This window comes from Alternaria novae-zelandiae (assembly GCF_023758075.1).
Source record: "Alternaria novae-zelandiae strain BMP 2774 chromosome Unknown scaffold_7, whole genome shotgun sequence".
Lineage (NCBI taxonomy): Eukaryota > Fungi > Ascomycota > Dothideomycetes > Pleosporales > Pleosporaceae > Alternaria > Alternaria novae-zelandiae.
In genome coordinates, this window is record NW_026056967.1 from 1322827 (window position 1) to 1347603 (window position 24777).

The 24777-nt window shown below is 51.8% G+C and overlaps 11 protein-coding genes across 11 annotated transcripts; 7 read left to right on the forward strand and 4 right to left on the reverse strand.

The window, feature by feature from the left end:
- Positions 1-23: 23 nt before the first annotated feature.
- Positions 24-1107, reverse strand: J4E88_004448 (uncharacterized protein; the record flags this gene model as incomplete). Its single annotated transcript, XM_049398093.1, has 2 exons — positions 24-1027; positions 1077-1107. 2 exons carry the CDS (start codon positions 1105-1107, stop codon positions 24-26), a joined length of 1035 nt encoding a protein of 344 aa, XP_049256538.1.
- A 373-nt stretch (positions 1108-1480) lies between these two features.
- J4E88_004449 (uncharacterized protein) lies at positions 1481-2483 on the forward strand (the record flags this gene model as incomplete). The annotated part of the gene is made up of 2 exons (XM_049398094.1): positions 1481-1748; positions 1801-2483. The coding sequence occupies 2 exons, from the start codon at positions 1481-1483 to the stop codon at positions 2481-2483; spliced, it is 951 nt and encodes a 316-aa protein (XP_049256539.1).
- Positions 2484-2582: 99 nt separating this feature from the next.
- On the reverse strand, positions 2583-6382 carry J4E88_004450 (uncharacterized protein; the record flags this gene model as incomplete). Its single annotated transcript, XM_049398095.1, has 12 exons — positions 2583-2911; positions 2965-3112; positions 3163-3359; positions 3411-3809; positions 3865-4411; positions 4952-4962; positions 5015-5099; positions 5147-5605; positions 5654-5715; positions 5765-6021; positions 6072-6234; positions 6286-6382. The coding sequence occupies 12 exons, from the start codon at positions 6380-6382 to the stop codon at positions 2583-2585; spliced, it is 2754 nt and encodes a 917-aa protein (XP_049256540.1).
- Positions 6383-6648: 266 nt separating this feature from the next.
- Positions 6649-7966, forward strand: J4E88_004451 (uncharacterized protein; the record flags this gene model as incomplete). Its single annotated transcript, XM_049398096.1, has 3 exons — positions 6649-6792; positions 6840-7477; positions 7522-7966. 3 exons carry the CDS (start codon positions 6649-6651, stop codon positions 7964-7966), a joined length of 1227 nt encoding a protein of 408 aa, XP_049256541.1.
- Positions 7967-8261: 295 nt separating this feature from the next.
- On the forward strand, positions 8262-9689 carry J4E88_004452 (uncharacterized protein; the record flags this gene model as incomplete). Its single annotated transcript, XM_049398097.1, has 1 exon — positions 8262-9689. One exon carries the CDS (start codon positions 8262-8264, stop codon positions 9687-9689), a length of 1428 nt encoding a protein of 475 aa, XP_049256542.1.
- A 449-nt stretch (positions 9690-10138) lies between these two features.
- J4E88_004453 (uncharacterized protein) lies at positions 10139-11853 on the forward strand (the record flags this gene model as incomplete). The annotated part of the gene is made up of 3 exons (XM_049398098.1): positions 10139-10433; positions 10481-11470; positions 11522-11853. The coding sequence occupies 3 exons, from the start codon at positions 10139-10141 to the stop codon at positions 11851-11853; spliced, it is 1617 nt and encodes a 538-aa protein (XP_049256543.1).
- A 347-nt stretch (positions 11854-12200) lies between these two features.
- J4E88_004454 (uncharacterized protein) lies at positions 12201-13689 on the forward strand (the record flags this gene model as incomplete). Its single annotated transcript, XM_049398099.1, has 5 exons — positions 12201-12317; positions 12368-12399; positions 12450-12576; positions 12626-13130; positions 13184-13689. 5 exons carry the CDS (start codon positions 12201-12203, stop codon positions 13687-13689), a joined length of 1287 nt encoding a protein of 428 aa, XP_049256544.1.
- A 1427-nt stretch (positions 13690-15116) lies between these two features.
- Positions 15117-16153, forward strand: J4E88_004455 (uncharacterized protein; the record flags this gene model as incomplete). The annotated part of the gene is made up of 3 exons (XM_049398100.1): positions 15117-15226; positions 15280-15450; positions 15499-16153. 3 exons carry the CDS (start codon positions 15117-15119, stop codon positions 16151-16153), a joined length of 936 nt encoding a protein of 311 aa, XP_049256545.1.
- A 961-nt stretch (positions 16154-17114) lies between these two features.
- Positions 17115-20223, forward strand: J4E88_004456 (uncharacterized protein; the record flags this gene model as incomplete). Its single annotated transcript, XM_049398101.1, has 5 exons — positions 17115-17119; positions 17399-18686; positions 18736-18858; positions 18908-18958; positions 19009-20223. 5 exons carry the CDS (start codon positions 17115-17117, stop codon positions 20221-20223), a joined length of 2682 nt encoding a protein of 893 aa, XP_049256546.1.
- Positions 20224-20675: 452 nt separating this feature from the next.
- On the reverse strand, positions 20676-22178 carry J4E88_004457 (uncharacterized protein; the record flags this gene model as incomplete). The annotated part of the gene is made up of 2 exons (XM_049398102.1): positions 20676-21464; positions 21516-22178. 2 exons carry the CDS (start codon positions 22176-22178, stop codon positions 20676-20678), a joined length of 1452 nt encoding a protein of 483 aa, XP_049256547.1.
- A 344-nt stretch (positions 22179-22522) lies between these two features.
- Positions 22523-24255, reverse strand: J4E88_004458 (uncharacterized protein; the record flags this gene model as incomplete). Its single annotated transcript, XM_049398103.1, has 3 exons — positions 22523-23325; positions 23386-23626; positions 23677-24255. 3 exons carry the CDS (start codon positions 24253-24255, stop codon positions 22523-22525), a joined length of 1623 nt encoding a protein of 540 aa, XP_049256548.1.
- Positions 24256-24777: the final 522 nt, after the last annotated feature.

Sequence of the window (24777 nt, forward strand, 5' to 3'; positions counted from 1 at the left end):
GTATATTAAAGATGACAGAAGCCTTACTCCGCAAACTCCCACGTTTCATCCTCATTCTTCCTCCCTTTGTCTTCGTATCCCTTCGGTAGAAGACCTCCAACATGCAAATATATACTACTACCATCCCTATCCACACACCTCTCGTCCTTCGCCGCCTCTTCCCAAACCTCCAACGCCCTCTCCGCCATACTAGGCCTCACCCCAACCTGACCCGCACTCTCGATACCCAATCCTAGATCCTTCAGCATCATCTGCGTCTTGAACCCCGGTTTATACCCACTGTTACTCGGTACCCAATACTCTTTCTGCACATTGGGAATGGGCATAACATGATCGCACATCCAAGACTGACCAGTGCTGTTCTTGATCACGGAGTATAAAGCGGAGGGGTCGAGGCCGTGAGATACGCCTATTGCGAGGGCTTCGGCGGTAGCCAGGAGAATGGTGCCGGAGAGGTAGTTGTTGCATATCTTGGCGGTGAGACCGGCGCCGAGGGTGTTCAGGTAGAAGGCTTTGGATGGTGGGCCAAGCATCGTGAGGGTCGTCGTGATTCGAGAGTCTGGAGAAGCTGAGGATGTTGGTGTTTGCGCTGGCGGTGGGTGGCCGATCAGCATCGATAGGGTGCCTGCTTCTGCTGCTGGGACGCCGCCGGATACGGGGGCGTCGATATATGTTCCCATTTCCGCTTTCTTCAGCTTTCGGCCTACTTCTTTCGTAGTGTTCACGTCAATTGTGCTGCATTCCAGCATTACTCTGTCTTGGTCTTTCTTCGCTGCAATCACTCCGTCTTTCTCATGTAGATACACTTTCCTTACATCTTCTCCTCCTGGTACGATGGAGATTAGTACTTTGGCATCTTCTGCTGCTTCGCGTGCTGTAGCGACGATTTCTATGGGGCCGTGGGACGAGTATTGGGCTTTGAAGCGGGAGCACGCCGAGGCGTTGATGTCGTTGATGTAGAGGGTCGAAGATGGGTCTATCTTCTTGCGGATGTTGGCTGCCATTGCGTAGCCCATTGCTCCGAGACCTTGTCATTGTTAGTAATGCCTACTAAGGTGCTGGCTAAGAATGCTCACCGATGAATGCGTAGTTATCTGCCGACGTCATATTTCCAAATGATACCCTATCTTGTGACAGTAGTAGATTCAACTTTCTGATACTGTTTCCCCTTCAGGATGCCTCATTTTACAACACTCATCATGTTCCTCTCCATGTACTCGCTGGATCGGCTAGCGTCATTCGCCCCTTGGTGTTTACTCAAGCCCCACATCGTCCCCTCACTTCCCCAATTGCCTTTCCCCAATACAACAACCTCGGCGTACCACTCCGAAATCGTTGCCATTGAACACGCGTAACCTTGCATTTGACAACATAGCATGGTAGTCATGTGAACGCGACGCGACATGTACCCACCTGCTTCACACTCAAGTGCCAAATTTGAGCGCAATCACAAATACCTTCATCGTTGTTCTATACCACCATGTCACCAAAGCCCCTCCGGATAGGTGTTATCGGCCCTGCAGGTTTTGGCGGTTCCTATCTGACCGTCGAGTTGCTAAACCGCGGCCATACCGTCGTTGGTATATCACGCAACCCTGAGAAAGTAGGAAAGCATCCGCGCTACATTCCCAGGCCAGTAGATGTCGATCAAGTCTCGATAGAGGAACTATCAGAAGTTTTTAAAGGCCTCGATGTCTTGGTCAGCGAGTTTGGACCGCATACAGCCGGTCCAGGGGCTTTGCTGTACAGTATGTCCCGCCCGGTTCGGGATACCGGTATCCAATGACTGATCCAAAACAGTGCCGTTCCTAGAATCCGTCCGCAAGATCCTGCTCGCCTACAAGCTACGACCCGCATCGTACTTCGTCTTCGTCGGCGGCGCAGGCTCCCTCCACGTCCCTGGCACTAACGTCTCCTGCGTCGACCACCCAGACTTCTTCCTCGCCTACCGCCGCGCCATCTCCACATCACTAGCGCACATTGCATACATGGAAGAGCGCCTCGGTATCATGGGCACCTCACTGCGACGATACCGCGAAGCCAGATTAGCAGAGAGCTCGGGAACGACCACGGAAGAAGACAAAACCGTAATAGCAGACTACGAGAAACAAATCCGCGCAAAAGACAACGCATCGGACTTTATTAAAGCGGGGCGAACGGCGTACATGTTTTTCGAAGACCGGAAGAACTTTGATTGGAGTTTTGTTTCGCCGTCTGCTTTGTACCGTCCGGGGAAGAGGACGGGCAAGTATGAGATTAGTGTTGATGATATGGTGTTGCTGGGGGAGCAGCAGGAAGGTAAAGATGTGTTTGAGGGGAGGTTGACGGGGATTAGTGTCGCGGATATGGCGATTGCGATTGCGGATGAGATTGAGCAGAAGAATTTGGTCTGGAAACATTGGAGTGCTTGGGGTGATATTAGTGAGGATATGCCGGCGCCGGCGTATGTGTTTTTGGATGCTGTGGAAGGTGGTAGTAGATAGGTTTTGATTAGCCGAACCTTCAAATCATAGGGTAGAGATTGTTTGCTTGCGCGCTCAGTGTTGGTATTTCTTCTTTGGTATCTTTCTTGTTCATCTCTCCTACACGCTCATCTCCCTCAGATTCTCACTGACTTTGAACGGCGCCTCCGTCTTGCTTCTGATCTCGTCCACGGTAACTCCCTTGGCATGCTCCTTCAGGGTCAAACCTTCGACGCGATCGCAGTCGAATACTGCCAGGTCTGTGATGATAGTGCTCACGCACTTTTGTCCTGTGAGAGGGAATGTGCATTGGTTTAGGATCTTGGGGTTGCCCTTCTTGTCGACGTGTTCCATGGTGATGACGACTTTGGTCTGTGTGGGGTTCGCGACTAGGTCCATGGCACCGCCGATGCCTTTGACCTTTCCGGGAAGCATGAAGTTTGCGAGGTCTAGAAATAGTTAGTGGGACGAAAGGCATGCATGATAACAGTATGGAACGAACCTCCGTATTGGTTCACTTGCATGGCACCCAGCATGGCGACGTCTATCCGGCCTGATCGGATCATGCCGAAAGACTCGTGGCTGCCAAATGTTGATGCGCCCTTAATCAGAGTAACGGTCTCTTTTCCGGCGTTGATGAGATCGGGGTCCTGAGCTCATTAGTCACACTGTCAACACCCCTCTGTTATCGCATTCTTACCTCCTCCCCAGGCTTGGGATACCGTCCCATACCCAGAATTCCGTTCTCAGACTCCAAAACGATCTCGGTGCCCTCGGGTAGGAAGGCAGGTGCTGCCAGCGGCATGCCAATGCCGAGGTTGACATACATGCCATCCTTCAATTCTTGTGCTGCGCGCTTGATGATGCGCTCGCGCTTTTGCGACGACTCGGTCGAGCCTAGTACTTTATTAGCCACGCTCTCTCGGGTCATTGTCCGTATGGACTTACCACCCTCCAGCAGTGCCTTCTTCTGCTCCTCGGGGCTCTTCCAGAAGACCTTCCGCTCGATCTCCTTGCCCACTGTGCTCTTGATCACCCTCTTGACGTATATGCCCTGGAGATGAATGTCTTCTGGTGCGATCTCTCCATCCTCAACAATCTCATCGGCCTCGACAATCGTCATCTTCGCGTTCTTGCCCATGGCTTCGTTGAAGTTGTTCTGTGCTTTGCGGAACTGGCAGTTGCCGAGACGATCGGCTTTGGCGACTTTGACGAAGGCGTAGTCACCGAAGATGGCTTCTTCCATGACGTAGGATTTGCCGTTGAACTCGCGGGTTTCTTTGGGAGGGGCCATCTTCGCAATGGTGCCGTCGGTGTTGTATCGTACAGGGAGTTCGCCGGTTTGCACTGGAGGGTGTTAGCTGTGTCTTGCCCTTTTCATCCCAAAGTGTAGATCGCATACCTATTGTTCCATAAGCTGCTGGTGTGTAGAAAGCCGGTACACCCGCAGCACCAGCAGCGCACTTCTCTGCGATGGTCCCCTGAGGGGTCAACTGCAGACTCAATTGACCCTTCAGGTACATTTGCTCAAACACCTTGTTGTCTCCGATGTAACTCGCAATCATCGTGCCGATCTGCTTCGTCTCCAGAAGCTGTCCAAGCCCGACACCTGGCATACCGGCGTTGTTGCTGACCACTGTGAAGTTTGTAAGGTCGCTTCGGTCGCGTAGAGCGTTGATGAGGGTGTTGGGGACTCCAGAGAAGCCGAATCCACCGACCAGAACTGTGGAATCGGACTTCATGTCCTTGATAGCTTCTTGTGCGGAGGAGACGATCTTGTTGATGGCTGGCCGAGACGCGCTGGCAGAGAAGAATCGCATGCCCGTCGCTGGGCCGCGCCGGCGCGCCGAGAAAAGGAGAGAACGTTGCATCGTGAGGTTCGTAGTCGTGAGTCGCGAAGTACCGAGGAAGTGAAATCGGAACGATGGGTTTCGGATCGCTTGGCTCAGCTTGAGATGGCACAAAGGTCGTTAATGACGTTGTCCGATTCCCAGAGTGTAAGCTCAGCTCAATCGACACCAGATCGAAGCGTCAGACTCTCCACAAACCTCAGTGCACAAAGATCTGGTGTAGAATTGTGGTGAACAGCGGAGATGACGCTCCCCACACGAGCACCACGAGGGCATGCATGACAGCAAATAACCGATTGGGTCAGACCGATGCAAATGCCGTGCCGATGGCGGGTAAGAGCAAAGCTCCACAATCGGAGGTGGATGAGGACTTAGCCGGCCAAGATGCGGAGGTTGCGGCCAAAACGCACGTTCATTGGGCCAACCGGCACGCGGAAAAAGGCAACGTGGAAAACATTTCCAAGGCCGAGCCACGATGGCTGGCTCACGTGCTGACGCGCCAACGAGTGTAAGTAAGGCTGGTGGTCATTGACGGGCTGCGGGCACATTTGGGATGTCTGTATTGAAGAGTTGGTAGATATGTATTACTATGGACGCTACATGACAAACTCATCGAGTCGATTAGTATAGATCGTGCACGATTTGCTTCACTGCAGCGTATGTTAGCTAGAGGATTTTCGGAGGACGGGCGCGATAACGTACAGCTAGCGAAGTCCTTGTGGTCTTTGCTGTGTAGCGCACGCGATGCGATAGCCTCTTCTTCCGCATCACCAGTCGGCACATTGTACTATTGGACGTTAGCAATGGCCTCCTCGGCATGCTTCAGCTACTTACAGCTGTCAATGTGGTCTTGTGTCCCAGTTCTTCGACCAGTCCAGCAATGGCGTCAGCAACGACGTGGGAATCCTTCTCGTCGCTGCCAGTACTTTGCTTCCCGATGTATGGGATGATCCTAGCGATTTGCTTCGCTTCCTCTGGGTTGCTCGCCTTGAAGTGTACCGTCGGTGCGAGACTGAGGCAGCTGGTGATACCATGCGGAATGCTGTATGTTGCACCAATCGCATGGCCGATGCTGTGACTGAGGCCGACTCCGCCAGTGTACAGGAAGGGGAAGAGTGACGAGTAACAAGCAACGAAAAGCTTGGTTCGCACTTCGGCGTCATTGGGGTTGGCCTTCGATTGTGGTAGGTATGTGAAGAGATCCTTGATAGCTTCCAAAGACATGCGTTTTGTCGGGATCTCAGCAGCGAGAGGGTGGTACATCAGCTCCACTGCGTGGTCCAGTGATCGAATCTGCCAGTGTGTCAGAGACTTCATCGCCTGGGGAGATGATGAACTTACTCCTGTGCTTGTCCAGAGGTTCAAGGGTGTGTATACAGCAAGTTCACCATCGTATACCACAGCTGAATTTGATTAGCCTGAGTCTCTCCGACCATCCGACATCGTGCTTACCCTTGGGTACAAGTTCTGGGTTGCTCACGGCGATCTTGTGCTTTTCTTCGGTGGTGAAGCCAGCGTTTTGCGTCGTCTCAGCTACACTCAGTGTTGTTGGTACGGCGATACTAGGAATCCACTTTCCGGTCTCCTCGTGGATATTGTATGCAATGGCTTTGGCTGAGTCAATGGGTGAGCCACCGCCTATCGATATGAGTACATCGCATCCGGACTTTGTCATCAGCGCGGTGGCTTCTTTGATATCTTGAATCGGTCTTGGACTTGTCAGCCTGCGCTTGTCATACTTCAACAGCTCTCCACATACGCGTGTTGTCCGATCTTGCTGAATGTACCACCATGCGCAGAACCAAGTGTCTTCTCAATGTTCTTGATCACGGGAGTCTTCTCGTATAAAGATCGTCCGGTGATGATGAAGGCCTTTGTAGCACCGAGCTCGGCAATGACATCTGAAAGCTGGCTGCTCGTTCCTGTGCGAACATGTAAGTTTTCTTTTCGATTCGCAACCGCAGTCTGCGTACCATTTCCGTATATCATGAGCTTGACGGGCGATGCCCTGTACACTCCCTTGGTAGAGGAGTCAATGCTGCCATTCTGGTACTTGTTCGGGAGCGCCATCGTGTAATGTCTTGTTGAGATCAGTTTGCGCGTGAAAATGTTCAAAGTCAATGGTCGCGTCCGCATGCAAGCTAGATTCGGCAAGCATCATTGCGTTGTTGCCCGAGTCGGCATGGAGGGGTCTCTCGCTCCTGCCCCACACATACACGTCGCCCCGCCACAGCTCTCGCCGCAACCACGATGCGGCACTTTCTCGGCCCTGTGAGATCATACAATAGGCATTCCTGGACCAATGCGACGCGTAGATTATCAGTTGTTGTGCCAAAATGGCGTCCTTTAGCAAAGCCACGCGCAATGTGCTGCAGAAAAGCCCCAACGATGTAGTTTTACTTTCTGCGGTCAGGTCGCCAATCAATCGTAGTTTCAAGGGCGGTTACAAAGATGCTCATCCAGAAGACATCCTGATGCCGGTGAGTCTCGGCAGGAGAACGCGCTGCACTGTTGCTGAATACAACAGATTATGAAAGCTGCAGTACAGCGAGCTGGCATCGAAAAAGTCGACGTGAACGATGTTATGATTGGGAATGTACTCGCCGAACTGGGCTTCGCGAAGACAGGACGTATGGCGCTGAATCATGCCGGCTTTTCAAACTCCACGACCTTCCATACAGTCAATCGGCAATGCTCGAGCAGTCTACAAGCCATCACACACATCTCACACTCGATCATGGTGGGTCAGATTGACGTGGGGCTGGCTGGCGGTGTAGAGAGCATGTCGAGAAACTACAGCTCGCGGGGCATCCCAGCCGATGTCTCACCCACGCTGCTTGGGTCGACCGTCAAAGATGCGCGCGACTGTCTTATGCCTATGGGAATCACGTCTGAGAACGTAGCGGAAAGATACAAGGTTGACAGGAAGTCGCAAGATGAATATGCGGTGCGAAGTCATGGGCGCGCAAGTCGCGCCCAAAAGGAAGGTCGCTTTGATTGGGAGATCGAGCCCGTAACGGTTCAGAGGATGGACGAGGCAACAGGCCAGCCTGCAGGGCACGAAGTCAACAAGGACGACGGCATTCGGCATGGGTTGACCTTTGAGAAAGTGTCGACGCTCAAGCCTGTGTTCGGCGAGAGCGGCAAGAGTACCGCAGGCAACTCGTAAGTAGACATGACTCAAAGTCCTCGCAAAGCTGACCTTTCAGATCCCAAATATCGGATGGCGCATCCTCTACCATACTCGCCCGACGTTCGTGGGCTGAAGAACGTGGATTGAAGCCACTTGGCCGCTTCGTTGGCACCCAGGTCAAGGGTTGCGCCCCCGACGAGATGGGCATTAGCCCGATATACGCCATACCAGCATTGCTGAAGTGGACAGGCGTTGGGCTAAAAGACGTTGACATCATTGAGCTCAACGAGGCGTTCGCAAGCCAGACCATTGCGTGCATTCGGGAGCTGGGTCTCGATGAGGACAAGGTCAATCCGAATGGCGGTGCGATAGCTCTTGGGCATCCCACCGGCGCGACCGGGGCACGGCAGACTGCCACATTGTTCGGCGAGCTGCTACGCCAGGACAAGGAGATGGGTATTGTCAGCATGTGCGCGAGTACCGGCTTAGGTGTTGCTTCGTTGTTCGTTCGAGAGTCGTAGTTCCGTAGAAATGTTTTAAGCATTGATGATGCAAATCACGAAAGTGTCGCGTGCGTCACGTGTACAAAGAGTCTAGCCACTTCCAATCGCTAGCGTGGAGTGCAGAGGCTGGCCGCTTCCGAGCTTGGAGGCCGGCATTGTCTTCCCCACACGATCCATGGATGCTGGCTGCACCCGCGTCCCACACGTCCACCGCTTCAAGGCCACTATGTCTTGCATAGTGCTGGAGCTCCTTTTGGGGCTTCACCTCCCCTTCGTAACTCATTGAGGTGCTGCACCCACTGCAACACACATCATGTTCCTGTTTCGACGCGTCCCACTGCGTGCCATCCCCCGGCAAACCACCCTTCGTCTCCAACGGCGATCTCTCGGCAGCGTGAGCGCTATCGACTCAGTAATCTTCCGTACGCTGTTTGGAACCGATGAGATCAGAAAGGTCTTCGACGACAAAGCGTATATCAATCGATGCGTTGATGCTGAGACTGCTTTGGCAAGAGCACAATCAAAATGCAATGTCATACCATCTCATATCGGAGAGATTGTGACGGCCAAAGCTCGCGAAGTCGAACTGGACTACGATAGGCTACGCAACGAAACTGAAATCGTCGGCTACCCCATCTTTCCTTTGGTGCGACAGCTCTCTGCATCGTGCGGTGAGGAGGCTGGGCGATACGTGCATTGGGGAGCAACAACACAGGACATTATGGATCTGGCAAGCATTCTGCAGATGAAGGAGGGCCTCGAGATCGTTGAGCGCACACTCCGCTCCGTCATCAAAAACCTCGAAGACCTGTCAAGAAAGCACCGGGATACGCCCATGGCTGGTCGCACCCATCTTCAACATGCTCTTCCTATCACTTTTGGCCACAAGTGCGCTATTTGGCTATCTGGGTTTCAACGACATCTCGAGCGTCTTGAGCAGCTCAAACCTCGCGCCTTGATGGTACAGTTCGGAGGCGCCGCAGGTTCTTTGGCTTCACTAGGTTCGGGCGATGATGGCATTCGTGTTCGAAAGGAAATGGCAAGAGACCTGGGTCTGACAGATCCTCCGATCACCTGGCACGTCGCCCGAGATGGTGTTGCAGAGATCACCAACTATCTCGCCCTTGTTGGTGGTACCCTCGGCAAGCTTGCCCTAGACATTATCATCATGTCTTCCAATGAGCTCTCGGAAGTGTCAGAGCCCTTTGTACCACACCGCGGTGCTTCCTCAACTATGCCTCAGAAGCGAAATCCCATCTCGAGCGAGGTCATCTTAGCCGCATCGAAGGTCCTGCGATCGAATGCTGGCTTGGTGCTGGATGGCATGGTATCGGACTTCGAGCGTGCTTCCGGTCCATGGCATCTCGAATGGGTGGCCGTCCCGGAGAGCTTCGTTATGGCTGTCGGAGCGCTGTACCAAGCTGACTTTGCGCTCTCTGGTCTGGTAGTCAATTCGAAGCAGATGCTCACGAACCTATACTCCACTAGAGGTCTTATTGTCGCAGAAGCTGTCATGATGGGTCTTGCTCCGCACGTCGGTCGGTCAAAAGCTCACGACGTTGTCTACGAGGCATGCAAAGAAAGCATTGAGAACGACACCAGCTTGTTGGAAGCTCTACAGACACGACCCGAGATTACCGATAAGATCTCCGGCGAAGAGCTGAGCTCATTGTGCGATGCAAAGAACTATCTAGGCTCATGTGGACTCATGGTGGACGAGGTCTTAGCTGCATCCAAATAGATCACATCCATGTCATTCATCAGGGAACAACAATCGCCATGCGTAGATATGAGGGAGAACCACATTCTGACTGGTTCATCTGAGTCAGCACTATATTCTCGATTGGTGCTCTTCTCAGAAGCAATGAAGAACCCCGCAAGTGCGCCACGTCCACATTACCATGACCTCCATGTGGGAAAGGCTATCATACTTTCATCTGACGAGTTCCACTAACCCGGTCGCGGCCACTATGTGGGCCTCTCACAGCTCCCGTAGCCCAGTTACCGAAACGGAAACCCCGCTATTATCAGGGTCGGGCCCCGCCACCACATACGATGCGCAGGCCGGACCACCCAAGTGCGGCAGATGTCGGCCTAGCATTCCACGGCCATGGATACTCCAATATAAGGCTGAAATCTTTACATGGTAAGCTAGATCACTCCTACAATCATCGTCATACGCTAGACACCATGCAAGACTTCAAAGAACGCCAGCTCGTTACCGACCCCCAAAAGGCATTTCACTTCACCGATCTCCAAAGACTGAAGCCAACGCGTGCAAACGATCCTTACGACTACCAAGCAGGATGGGGAAACCGACATCAGTCTGAGGTCATTCCTGGCACTCTACCTGTCGCTCAGAACAACCCCCAAGAAGTCCGGTTTGGACTTTACACTGAAGGCATTACGTATTCAGCGTTCGCAGCTCCACGTGCACACAACTTCAGCACTTATATGTACCGGTGTCGACCAGCGGCTGCTCACAGTACGTATTGCGGCAAGTTCTCGCAGACATTGGCTAACGTGTGACAGAGGGTTACGTTCCTATCGAGACAAAGTCCAACATCACAAACTGCTTCTTGTCCATCAATCCCAAGGTCGACACGCTTCCCGAGCAAGCAGAATGGCGTCCGTTCCCACTGCCAAAAGACGACGAGAAGATTGACTTCGCGGATGGCCTGCATACTCTCTGCGGTAGCGGAGACCCAAACATCAAGGAGGGTCTTGCGCTATACGTGTATATGATTAACTCTAGTATGGAGCAGCGAGCGTTCTGCAATACCGACGGTGACTTCCTCATCTGTGCCCAACAGGGTAATCTAGATATCAAGACAGAGATGGGCAAGATTTTCCTACAGCCCGGTGAGATCTGTGTCATCCAGCGCGGCATCCGCTTCTGCCTCAATCTAGCACCGGGTACGCCAGTGGCGCGTGGCTACATCACAGAAGTATGGGGCTCTATGTGGGAGCTTCCTGATCTCGGCCCACTAGGCGGCCACGGTCTTGCCAATCCTCGCGATTTTCTCTACCCGGTAGCTGCTATCGATGATGATCTGCACGTCGATTGGCAGATTGTCAACAAGACGAACGGTCAGCTCGTCGCGATCCAACAAGACCACAGCCCCTTCGACCTTGTCGCATGGCACGGCAATGTCGTACCGTACAAATACGATCTGACGAAGTTCTCGTCACAGAACAGCACATCTATCGACCACACTGATCCTTCGATCTTCACAGTGCTCACAGCTAAGTCACGCGATCCCATGACACCACTCGCAGACTTCCTCTGGTTCGGCCCGAGATGGGATGTTGCGACCAATACATTCCGGTTACCATACTTCCACCGCAATTCCGCGTCAGAGTTCCTTGCCTGTTTATACGGACAAGGTCTTGGACGAAGCGACGACTTCCAGCCCGGCGGTGGTAGTTTCGAGGGTGGCCACACGCCTCACGGTGGATTCCATGAGGGATATCAGCACGGCATGCGGATACACGAGAGCCAGCCCGAGAAGATACTGACTGGTAAGCTAACCGCATCGCCGAGTGGTCGAATACGTACTAACAGCCTCTCAGAACAATTGACCATCATGGTCGAATCGAGCCGTCTATTCCTCTTTACCGAGTACGCTCGCAAAGGCTGCGGAACAATCGAGACCCACGGTACCGATTACAAGGTCTGGGATGCTCTTCCAGACCGTTTCTCCGCCAACAAGAGAGCCCAGGAGTTGCTTGCCCGGATCAAAGACGACAAGATCGCTGAGAAGAAGAGACTTGCACCATATTACTTTGGTGGCTTCTCACATGGCGCAAACACCAGTGATACGGATGGTGTTCACGCGGAGGAGCTCAAGCAATACTTGAGCCCTGAGTCAAAGACCAACGGGACGAACGGCGTTCATGCATGATAGCTTCTTTGGGTTCACGGTCTTGATTGCTGTTGGCGTTTCAGCGATGTAGTTTTGCATTTCTTGTAATTACATGTACACGATAATCCCAATTCCATACAATGAGCATCGCAAGCTTTGGCATAGCGAACTAGAAACGTCTGTGCATTCACACTCCATACCCTTTGCCGACCCCACAAGCGTCATGTGGGGCAGGAATTTCAAGAAGTTATGCTCGCGTCCTTTAACATGACTGTGTGTTGGCATCGCAGGTCTGGAGTAAGACCATGTCGTATTCTTTTGGAGCTGTCGCGAAAGCGGCTCAACGCGTGCACTTTGGACATGCGGCTAATCGGATCGCGAGTCGAATGTCGCAAACATGGAGGAGGAACATTGCAACCAAGAGCGACGTAGACAAGCAGATGGTTGAGAAACTACCTTTGGCTGGCATCAAAGTATTGGATATGACGCGGGTACTTGCAGGAGTACGTAGATGTTTCCTCGCCGGAGGCTCATGGTCGCTAACATCATGTAGCCATACTGTACACAGATTCTTGGAGATCTGGGGTATGCAATAACTGTATACTTATGTATCACATATGCTGATGAGCGTTCAGAGCGGACGTTATCAAGATCGAGCACCCTACAAGAGGCGACGACACGAGGTCCTGGGGTCCACCAGATGCGCCCTATACCGATGGTATCGAACGCCAATTCCCTGGCGAAAGCGCATATTATCTTTCTGTAGGACTTGCCGCACGAATATGTCGTTCATACTGCTAACATGATGCAGGTGAATCGCAACAAGAAGTCTGTCGGACTCGCTTTCAACAACCCCACCGGTATCTCCATCCTCCATAGACTAGCCCAAGAATGCGATGTCCTCGTCGAAAACTACCTCCCCGGATCACTCGCAAAGTACCAGCTCGACTACGCGACGCTTGCGAAGCTCAATCCCTCCCTGATATACGCGTCTGTCACCGGCTATGGGCAAACTGGGCCATACCGCGACCGCGCGGGCTACGATGTTATGGTCGAGGCTGAGATGGGCTTAATGCACATCACTGGCGAGCGCGACGGGCCCCCAGTCAAGGTCGGCGTAGCGGTGACGGACATCATGACCGGGATGTACACTGCGATCGGCATACAAGCAGCGTTGTATTCGCGGAAAGAGACCGGCTTAGGTCAGTGGATCGACGCGAGTTTGAGCGACGTGCAGGTCTCGGGATTAGCGAACATCGCCAGCAGTGCGCTGGTGACAGGGAAGGGCGATAGCGGACGATGGGGAACTGCACATGGTAAGCGCATACATGAGCCATGTGTCAGAATGATGATGCTGACGCCACCACAGCAACAGTAGTACCCTACCGAGCCTACAAGACGAAAGACACCAACATAGCAGTCGGCGGCTGCAACGACCGCCTATACGGCATCCTCTGCGACAAGCTACAGCGTCCAGAATGGAAAACCGATCCCCGCTTCCTCACCAACGCGCTCCGCGTCAAGCACCGTACCGAGATCGACACGCTCGTAGAGGCCGAGCTTATGACCAAGACAACGCAGGAATGGTTGGAAATCTTCGAGGGAAGCGGCATGCCATACGCGGCTGTCAACGACATCAAGGGCACGGTCGAGCACGAGCACGTTCTTGCGCGCAATATGATCGAAGAGGTTGAGCACCCTGCTGTAGGCAAGGTGAAGCTTGTCAATCATCCGGTCAAATATTCGAGAGCAGAGCCGCGGATCAGGAGCCCGCCGCCATTGTTGGGTCAGCATACGGATGAGATATTGAGGGACGTACTGGGGTACGACGAAGCTGGGATCAGAGAGCTGAGAGAGAAGAAGGTAGTCGCGTAGACGGTGGCGTAGGTAGTCGCGTACCCAGTATTCCAAATCCCCATTGCGAAGACGCGTCCGAAAACAAACAACTAGGGTACCAAGCGCGAGCACACACGTCCTCACATGATTCAGACACCTCATCTCCGAGGTCCGATTCTTCCGACGCATTGGGACGCAACTGTCCGAGAGTCAGCCACCGAAATTTCCTGAGCCGCGTGTCGATTGTCAGCGAAGTGACGTTTCGCGTAGGCCCCACATCTCACCGGAACGCCTGGCCCCACATGCGCCATCAGTATGCACCCCACAACGTCCTTCTCTGTCTTTCGCGCTTAAGCCTAAGAAGTCTTTTTATAAGAGTACTTTAGTTATATACATTAAAAAAGAAGATATTTAGTAATAGTAGTTTACTAAGCTGTTTATCTAAAGTAGTTATCTTTATATATACTTATAGTAGTAAAAGATAACTTTATAATAAATACGTAATAAGTTATTATAATAAGTTTTATAATAGCTTATAAAGTAGAGATAGCTTATTTTATAAAACTAAATATAAAGCCTAACTAGCTTATATATAAGAGCTTTTCTACTATTACTTTTTCTACCTCTTTATTATAATTATAAGTATAATAATCTTCTTTAACTACTTTAACTACTATTCTTTTATTATTACTAATACTTAAGTAGCTTATTTTACTTTTTTAGTTCTTCTTCTACTTCTTAAATATAAGATTATTTATTATATAGCTTTATTTTTTAAGAAACCTTATAATTTATACTATAGAGAAAAAAAGTAAATAAAACGCGTACTTAAGATAAAGGTAGCTATCTTCTTATTTAAGAAGCTTAATAATAGTATATAATTTACTTAAGTAATAGTATAAAGTTGCTAATATTTTAGTCTTTAGCTTTTCTAAGTTTTATACTAATAAGCTTATAAAGCTTAAGGCGCTACTTTAAAAGCTATTTTTAGTATAGCTATAGCTAATATATACTAAGTAGCGCTTCTTTAGAATAGTAGAAAAAATTAAGTAGTAGCTAGCGTTAGTAAATATAGTAATTAATTACTATAGTAAGTAATTTTAGTAAAGGTAAAGGTAGAAAAGAAGCGTTATAAGTTAATTTTATAGCTTTATAATATTTACTATTCGCATAAGTAGCGTTATAGGAGAAAAAAATCTACTTTTAGACTAGCGCCTTAGCAAATAAAACTAGAATTACATTAATACATTAAGGGCCCTATAACGTCCTTCACGCGACACGCTCTTGGCTATATCGCGGGTGTATTGTGCCCTGCATGTGCCATGTGGCCTGGATATTGCAAGAGCCGTTCATGTGGAATGATGGAGGTAGTGGGGATGGGAGGCGTACTGGTAGTGTGGTGGAAGCGCTGCATGGTTGGTAACGGCATGCTGAACGCGTGAAAGTAGAGAGTACGTGTTTTCAACATGGCGACGAAGAACGTTACCGTTGGCAATGGCAACGATGCAGCACCACTGCCTTTCCGCTATCAGTTTGCTGCTGGGGCCGTAGCTGGGATATCGGAGATTTTGGTAATGTGAGATTGTCTTGGTATCGGAGGTCCGAAGACAGTGCTAAGAATGTAGATAGGTACCCGCTTGATGTAGTGAAAACACGAATTCAACTTCAGCATGGCAAAGTTATGGATGGTGAAGGGTACAATGGCGTTCTGGACTGCTTCCGAAAGATCATTCGCAATGAAGGTGCATCAAGACTATATCGTGGCATCACTGCGCCTATACTGATGGAGGTTCCCAAGCGGTACGACCCGAATTTATGTCTTTGTCGATTGCGACTGATTGAAAACAGTGCTATCAAGTTCTCCGCAAATGATTCCTTCACGCAGTTCTATCAACGCCTCTTCTCAGCCCCAAGCCTGACCCAACCTCTCGCCATCCTCACCGGTGCCAGCGCTGGCGCAACCGAGTCTCTTGTTGTCGTTCCCTTCGAGCTCCTCAAGATCCGACTTCAAGACAAGACATCCGCGTCACGCTACAATGGGCTGCTCGACTGTCTTGTCAAGGTAGTCCGCCAAGAAGGTCCATTGGCGTTGTACAACGGCTTTGAGGCCACGTTATGGCGACATATCGTATGGAATGCCGGGTACTTTGGCTGCATCTTCCAGGTACGGGCTCAGCTGCCTGCCCCGGCAACCTCGAGCAATCCAAGAAGGCAGAAGATGGGGAACGACCTCATAGCAGGGTTCGTAGGCGGTGTTGTCGGGACGACGTTCAACACACCACTAGATGTTGTCAAGAGTCGTATACAGAGCGTTGCCAAGACGCCTGGTGTAAGACAAAAGTACGCTTGGGCGTGGCCGAGCTTGGGGGTTGTTGCGAGGGAAGAAGGGTTCAGAGCGTTGTACAAGGGCTATGTGGCGAAGATCTTAAGGTTTGGACCTGGTGGTGGCGTATTGTTGGTGGTGTATTCCGCAGTGTTGGACATGTTCGCCAAGGTGGCATAGACATCCTCGTGTTCTGAAAATTGGAAGTATCGGTGCGAGTGATCTCCGACTTTCCGCTCTGCTCAAGATGATGTGCTTCGCTTGCCTATTTTTAATACTGATATCGGAGTTTTCAATACACCGCCGAAGGCAGAGAGTATCTAACCATGGCCAACTGCATGCCCCTGCGTATTGACCAAACATCCAATACTATACAGCCTCACAATCTCGTCGAGCTAGGCAAAGACATGTCACAAACTTGCTAGTACCTGGCGCTGTGCTTGTAGCGATTCAGTGTCGATTAGTTGATTACTTATCTGAGACGCCATTGTCTGATGTGCGACCCTCTAGCGGAAGATTGACGCAACGAAACGCAGCTAGCCGATATCCAAAGTAGCAATTGATTGATTATACGCACCAGATCAAGCAGAACTAGCCACCTTAATGAGGCGAATGAGACAGTGGATGATTCCAACAACGGTCAGCAGTCAGGGGAGGCCCCACTAGCGTACGCCTCATAGTCCCACATGCGAGTCGATCCGGGGTTGGTGTAGGACGAAATCCTTCGAGAAGTCTGGTAATTTGAGGGCGATTCAAAGGAGCATTTACCTCATCATCCAACGGCCGTGGTGAGGCACGGAGCGATCGGTGGTGCTAGGAGCTGGTACGGTGTTTGGCGATCAGATGAGGGTCCCGAGCGCCGGAGGTATCTCCAAGCGGCGACTATGGACCACCAACGTAAGGATCAGCTGTAGTCTTCGGATGCGCAGATGTGCGCGCGGCGCAATCTGCAGCAGCAGGATTGCAGGTTTATATGCATTTTGTAGATGAGTTGAGATGAGCCTATAATGCTTAGGCCGAGTCATGGTCTTGCTTTCCCCCGCAGCCGCGATCGCTTGGCGACCGACAGCACCTGCAGACTCCGGCCTGCGAAGGGTCCTCCGATCATCAGCCAACACATCAAATCTTTGCGACGAGCGACATGGCGTTAAAGCAGTGCAGCATGTGCGATCGCACATTCACCAAGTGTACGTGGCTGCCGAACGCGTGTAGAAAGTGTACTGACCCCGATTCCAGTAGAGCACGTGAAGCGGCACGAGCGGTCCCGTTCGTCCATCTCAAACCTCCATCATCAGCAGTGAGCTAAACACCATCTCAGACACACGAGAGCGCCCCTATGAGTGCCCGACATGCAAAAAGCACTTCTCGCGCAGGTGAGGCCCCCAATGAAAAACCTCCGTACTAGCGTCCAACCTCTTCATATAGCGATGTCCTGTTTCGGCACTGCAAAGGCCATGCGCAGAATGCGATGAACCGGATGAAGAGCAATGAACAACAAAACACCAACGACCAGCAAGAGTTCCGACACAACTCCATGGACGAGAATCAGACATCACGACCATCTGCCTCACGGAACGTAAACGGCCCGACTCCAGCAGGAACACCATTGATCCGCGAAGACTCCAACTTCTCGCCCATGTCCAGGAGGAGAGAGTCGCAAATACCGCAGATCAATGTGAATAACCACTACAATGCGCATCTATCACCTCCCACGGATGGCCGTCATTCTTCATCGCGGTTACAACCGCCGTCACCCGGTGAGGACCGGATCGAAGCGCTGATCAACGCGGCCCAACATCTGGAGCCTGGAGCAGACACACCCTGGCGGTCACCATCGCCTATGATTATTGCTCGTGCCGAGAATGTCCAGATGTCAAATCGAAATCCCCATGAGAGTATGGGTCCACCTATCGACCCAGCTATGGAAGCGCTCTCGTTCTCGCCAGCCGGCCATGTCTCAAGTTTGGACCAGTGGGCTTTCGAACTTGTTCAAAGCAACAACCCAGTCCCCAATCGCACTCCTGCGGACGCGTTACAAACGTGGCTGTTTCCGCTCGAGGGCGACATGAACACTCCCCAAGGATCGCATCACCTAGGCGTGGAAGGCTTTTTCGAGCACGGAGCATTCCAAGCACTTCCAGAAAACCAGGCCAGTCCATCGGGCAGCAGTGTTTCAATAGCAAGCAGAGTGCCGCGAGAACGATTCCAGCGAGTCCAAAGTTGTTGGCCCTCCCGGAATCGCAAGTCCTCCCGGCTTATGCCCGATCTGTGGCAGAACCTTGTAGCGTGTGAATGTACCAACATACTGTCGGAGGTCGGCTCTGGAGCTATGGAAACGCCCATGAGTGAAAGGGAGCGGCGGAACTCGCGATGGGGATTAGACGAGGAGTGCAGAGGCAGGCTTCAAAGCGCCTTGCACAACTTACCGGCATCTAACCCACCAAGATCTGAATCATATGGCGACACTGCATCTTCGAGCGGGGATGCCGCAGGAAGTCCGAGCATCGAAGGTGTACAATTTCCTCCCGCCGAGATCTTGGACATCGCTCTAGAGATGTATCTGTACTACTTCCATCCAACCCTTCCGATTATTCACATTCCGACGTTCTCTGCAAAGAATGCGCCACGGCCATTACTTCTTTGCATGTGTCTCATCGGCCTGAGCATTCTTGGTACCGCAGGTGCAGCCAAGTTTGTCACTCGCACATTCCCGGTAAGCAATACGATAGCTGTACATCTCACATATACTGACCCTTGATAAGGCTGTGTTACAACTCGCGTTGGCCGAGCTACAGACCCTTCCAACAACAGATCATCCGCCACATCGGCAGATGCGGATCATTGCCACTAGCTTGCTAGCCTTGAATCTAGCGTCTATCACCGGAGTAGGTGGTAATCATCGATCATGCAAGTCATGAGCTAACGTTCACGCAGCGGAAAAGCCGTATTGCGCAAGCCGAGAAGATGTATGCAGAGCTTATCGGGGTATGTAGCCGCTTGTACTACGCTTTCGTACATCAGACTGACATTCGTAGTTTGCGCAGAGCCAAGGTCTTTTCTCTGCCAACGAGGGCGTGAAGATAGATCCTCTCTTGGATGAGATGATCGATATTGACTCAAAGTGGAAGGCTTGGTCAAAGGTCGAATGCAGCAAACGCATCATCTTTGGTCTTATCGAAGCAGACTGCTGGTGGGCAGGCTACCTCTCCACAGCTCCAATGATCCGCCCCGAGACAGTCCAGATTCTGCCGCCCTCAGATTACTCGCTCTATCATGTCAACAGTGCGGCGAAGTGGTTCCATCTCGTACAGCGCGGTGCGAGGATACACTCACAGAGGATAACACCATCGTTCCATCCGACCCCAGGCCTCAAGCTCGACGCATCAAGCTTCCGATCGTTACTGACTCTCCTGTTACTGCGCATCTACGAGAGCAATGACAGGCTTGCTCCCGCGACAGGAAATCAGAAGCAACTTGAGCCTTGGCGGATATACGCCGAAGATGCCCGGAGTCGAGATATCCTTCCCTTGCTGGTGAATCTTTCTGGCTCTTCAATTGACGCACTTCGCACCGCGGATCTCAATTCCGCCGTCCTTTGGCATGCTTCCTGCATGGTCCTCGGAGCGAATATACGCTATTTCGAACTCGCAGCTGGACGTTCCGGTCCCGAACCTGCCGTTAACGCTCTGGAAGACATTTCAATGTGGTGCCAAACACCAAGCGCGAGACGAAGTGTATTGCACGCCGCACACATCTACAAGCTGCTCTTTGACCGCAAAGTGAGCGATATCGTCAACCCTCACAGCGTGGTAGCACTCTTCCACGCCGCCCTCGTTCTAGGCCTGTATATCTTCGCTCTTCCACCGACAGATAATAGGCCCATGAGCGACTCTTGCATCGAGCTCCTCGACCTCGTAGACTGGATTTCTGTCGGCCAACTCGGTTTCATCGATACGCCACAATCGCCCATAGGGTTCGGAGACGCTACCCAAGTCGTCAACTTCATACACCGCGGCGGCAGCTTCAGCATAACGGGCATCGCACTCGAAGGCGGCTATCTTGCTGCTCGCCGTACTTTGCTACATTGTTCAGACCTCATGGAAGGCATGGGCCGATGGAAGAGCAGGACATTCAGCCAGATACTACATATCATGAGCGACGATCTAACTGATTACGACGGCCGCGGCAACGACGATGGGGATGACGAGGTTGATGGTGACGGGGAAGAGGGCGAAAGGAATTCTCGGTGACGGTTAGCGTCCTCTTCTCAGCAGTGTCTTTCAATTACTCAATTACAAGGCCTGTGGGGAAGAGGATGATGGAGATGACCGAAAAAAGAACTATTCATGGTCTTTGACTATGATTGGAGCTGATAAGGGACGCTTCAACAGCGTGGTATAGGACAGTACGGAGGGTTTGTTGGTCCAGGAAGGTGTATACGATTTGCATTGGGTGGCGTTGAGTCGCATAGTAACGGTGTTGCACAGCGACAGGCAGAGTTAGGATGCGGATCCGAGGCCTCGAAAAGCAATGTGTTTCTCATGGCCATCTACTTAATATATCATACTTCATTCCAATCATGCAGCGCGCGCTTCTCTCCTATTGCTTCCATCCTCTCGAGAGACAATCATGGATACTATACTCGAGCGTATCACTCGCACTTCTACCATCGCAGATTGAGCTCTGGTTGCCCCAACCTAATCTACGCCTTCAGTCCGGTCAACTTCTCAATGAGCATATCGAATGCTTTGCTACTGCAGTCAACGATTGATGCAACAGTAGCCCAGAAGATAGCCGCTGGTATCATGCTGATGACAGTGATGAAAGTAGGGCATCGTGGGAGACCGGCGAGCTGCTGCTGATCGGGATCAGATGTACTATCTGATTCCTCAACATCGGCATCATTCTCCTCGTCCTGCTCGACAAGCAAGTTTGGTCGACGTGGTGAAGGCAATCTGGACTGTGGGCGTTGCAGGTCAATCCATTCTTCGATCTCGGAATCCGCGGTATCAGATGCGCTTTGGGGAAAGAGGGCTTTGTCACTGGTTTTCGCAGGAGTTGCGCACACGATCAAGTCGCCAGCTGGTCCGCCCTCCATGACAGTCTCTATCGGTGCAAGATCCATGTCCCTAAATCGATCTAGATTCATCAGCTCCCTCTGCTCCGCCGCTTCCTCCTCTTCCACTCTAGCCTCCCGTGCTAGGTCGACAATTTCTGTCGGCGAAGAGGCACTGCGGCGGCTCTTGTGCGGCGTGTTGTCTTTGACTTGGCGACAATCAAAGTAACTAGGAGTGTTCGTCACAGGCGTGTCTGGTGTAGTAGCTGAAGGCGCAAAGTCGATGTGTATGCCGTTGGGAGTTTGCACGACGGCGCGTGCAGGGGAAGGGAAGGCGATGAACGAGGTTGACACTGGTAGTGCATCTTCAGACGCACGGCGGACGTTGCGGGGTGAGATGCGCGCTCGAGGTTGGTCGCTGTAGGCTTCAAGGGACTGTTGCATATTTAGTATACATCGATCAAGCTCTCCATGGTGGGTACTCACACCAAGCGTACCGGTGGCCACCTGTTCGTCTTCCACTGGGTGCATCCCAATATCTTCTTGGAGATTCTTGAGATCATTGCCCCCATCGATAGCTAACGCCTGGCTTGACACACCGTGGTTTAGCGCGTCGGTGTCAAAGACGCCGTCTGTTGCAGCAATCGCTGATGCGCATTCCTGCTGTCGACATTGCTCCTTCAAGTCTTTTTCGATCGAAGAGTGGCGAAGCTGCAGCTTGCTAGGCTCATCAGGCGTGGACTTATCGTGGGTATAGAAGCCGCTGTAGTCCTGGACAGGTACAAGTGGTGCTGTCTTACCAGGAAGATTCATAACATCCTCGATTGTGTCCCCGGCTTCCTTTCCGTCTATACCAAAAGCGTCTTCGCCATCGCTCAGTTCCATACTGTCATCTTCATCCTCGTAGCCTCCCTCTCGTTCATCGCCAGAATCGAACACCTTCTCCTTCTGGGCGACCCGCTCTCCCGCGAGGCTACCAGTAGGTGTCGCAGTGAGATTGAGCTTCCTTGCGGGTGTTTCGTCAAAGTATGACGTTGCGGAGAGAGGTGAAGGGCTGCGTACGTCATGGAGAATCTTTTGGAGGGTGCGACAATCGGCTGGAGAGAAGTTGGAACCTCGTGAGTTGGTGGGTGTTGAGCTAGAGCTCATATTGTCGTCGTCTTGCAAAGATTGGCTATCGCCTAATGAGGCTGGTCGAGGTGGTGTCGAAGGCATCACGGTCGGCGGTGGCTGCGGAAGACCTTGGGGCTTGTTGTTTGGTGACGACATGACAAACACGTGGAGTGAGATTCTATCTTGTTGTGGTAGTCGCGATAAAGATGGAAGGGACGGCGAGGTAGGAACGAGGCGCAGGACGGGAGAACGCTGGTCTAAGTGGACGCGACAAACACCTGGGCAACGAACAAGCGCGATGACGAAATAAGGATAGGGCAAGCACGTCTGAACAAAGTTGAGATAAGTAATAACAGGCGCACGCGACAGCCAGATCATGCCTACAACCTAACACCTTCTTCACCAACGCGCACACCCCTCAACACGTATCCATCCCTCCTAGCTTCAGCCACTTCTCTCGAGATCGTCTCCTTAGTCTCCTCACTGCGCACCTTCCATCTCACCATGTACGGCTTCGCCATGGTCGTGCTTCCGACAGCATCAAACGCTTCATCGCTGGTATCTACCTGCACTTCATTTCCCTGTTGATCTATCGGCGGCAAGATGTCGAAAGCCCATAACAGCTTGGCTAGCACGATGAACATGCTATTCTCGGCCAGGTGCACGCCCGAGCAGATCCTACGGCCCGCACCAAAGGCCCAGTGATCGCGGCTTGCAGCTGGGCCGGCCGCGTAGTGTCCACTTCCATGAGGGTGGTTGAGATAGCGCTCGGGTTTGAAGCTATGAGGGTCCTCGAATACATTGGCATCGTAGTGTATCGGGTATTGTTGTAGACATACGACTGACTTGGCGGGTATGTGGATACCTTTGTATGTTATTGGCGCAGTTGTGTAATGTGGCGTACCGATGTTGGTGACAGGACGTAAGCGTAGAGTCTCTTTGACGATGGCACGGATATAGGGCAGTCTTGGCTCGTCTTCGAATGTTGGTGACCGGGAGGGTGGAACGACACCTCTGATTTCGTCGATTGCTCTCTTTCGTACGTCCGGGTTCGCGCTGAGGTAGAGAATAGCAGTGTTCAGTGCCGCGGATGTTGTCTCACTGCCCGCTTCGATCATGCTACCAGCTAGGAACGCCGCCTGCAGTTCACTGATACCTTGCTTCTCGTAATCGCTCTCGATGACTATAGGCGTAAGGGGTTAGAATATATCTCGTATGAAGTTCTCATAGCGACATCACTTACATTGCTTGACGAAGCATTCCGGGGCCTGTTTGGTCTCCATCTGAGTCTTGAGTGTACTCCAGAAAGACATCCACAAATTGGCTTGTTTGTCAAAGTAAGGTTTGACGCCTTTACGCCACCATTGTAGTTGCGGGGGGAGCTTGCCGAGAAACGGAAGCGTGTCTGCTAGGTACGTCCCTGGTTTCGCGATGGTGGAGAAGTCGTTCATTATGTCGTAGATACCGTGCACTTCGTCGCAATCCTGCCACATGTCAGCATTGATATTCTCATGTGTTCAAATGCGCTACTCACCCATTCTGGAATGCGTCGCCCATACGTGCTAGTCATGATGACGCTCACAGTGTATCTTCGGATGGCCTTGTAGCTAACTCCATTCCCTTTTGCTGCATCTGCACCCTTCAGTATCTCTTCAAGCAACATCTTCGCCTCAAAATCCTGACTGGGCTTGAACGTCGCACTGACGGCTGGTGTCAAAAGTTTATGACTGATGCCTCTCAGCTTCCGCCATTCCGATCCATATTCCATAAACAAGAATCGCATGCCACCACCAAGTGCATCTCCAGATACCGGCAACTGCGTTCGAGAGCTTGTATGCGCAGATTGTTTATCCAGAATCTCCTTGCATGCTTCGGGAGAACAAATCATGTACCAGTCGTTCCAGCCCAGACGGATTTTGTAGACCTCGCCATACTCGCGAGCCCACGCAGTGATTTGCTGGTGCGGTTGCTGGCCTAATTGGTGTGCATTCCCAAGAACCGGGAGGCCAGCAGGACCTGGTGCGACTTTCGTTCCAGTTGGTGGTCTGTTGTTGTATCGCGTGTACAGTATAAAGCCCAAAACAGATAACAGGAGTAAAGTGATGGTGTACATGTGGGGCTACTTGGAAAGAGTACCGCTCAAGGAGCATGTGAGAGGAGACTTGAGCAGAAGTACGAGCGAGTAGTACGTCTAGCATCCGCCTATCTTAATGACCGGACATGCGCGGATATGCCCATGGTATATCGACGTATCGCGAAGCGTAGAGTGTCTGATGTGCCATCATGCAGGTTCCCCACATGTTCGGGTGGATGAATCCTAGCTGGCTATCCTTTGCATGCGTGGAACAAGAGGGGGAATGCGGAGTAGACCTGGCGCCATGCTGGGTGAGCAAGTTTAGTACATGGACTTTTCCCCAACTTCGGACGCATTCGGTCCGTGTACAAGACTTCGAGTTCTGGTGTTGGGGAAGATCTGGTAGCGCGTGCTTCCAAGATTGCGCGCCGACGCAAGCTCGGCCGATATCCGTCGCGTCGTCCTCACCACCAAGCACAGGTCGCGTACTGCTGTCGTTGTCTGCACACTACCTCCATTGCGATGACATGCGCAGGATGATTAGATTGTCTCAGGTAATCA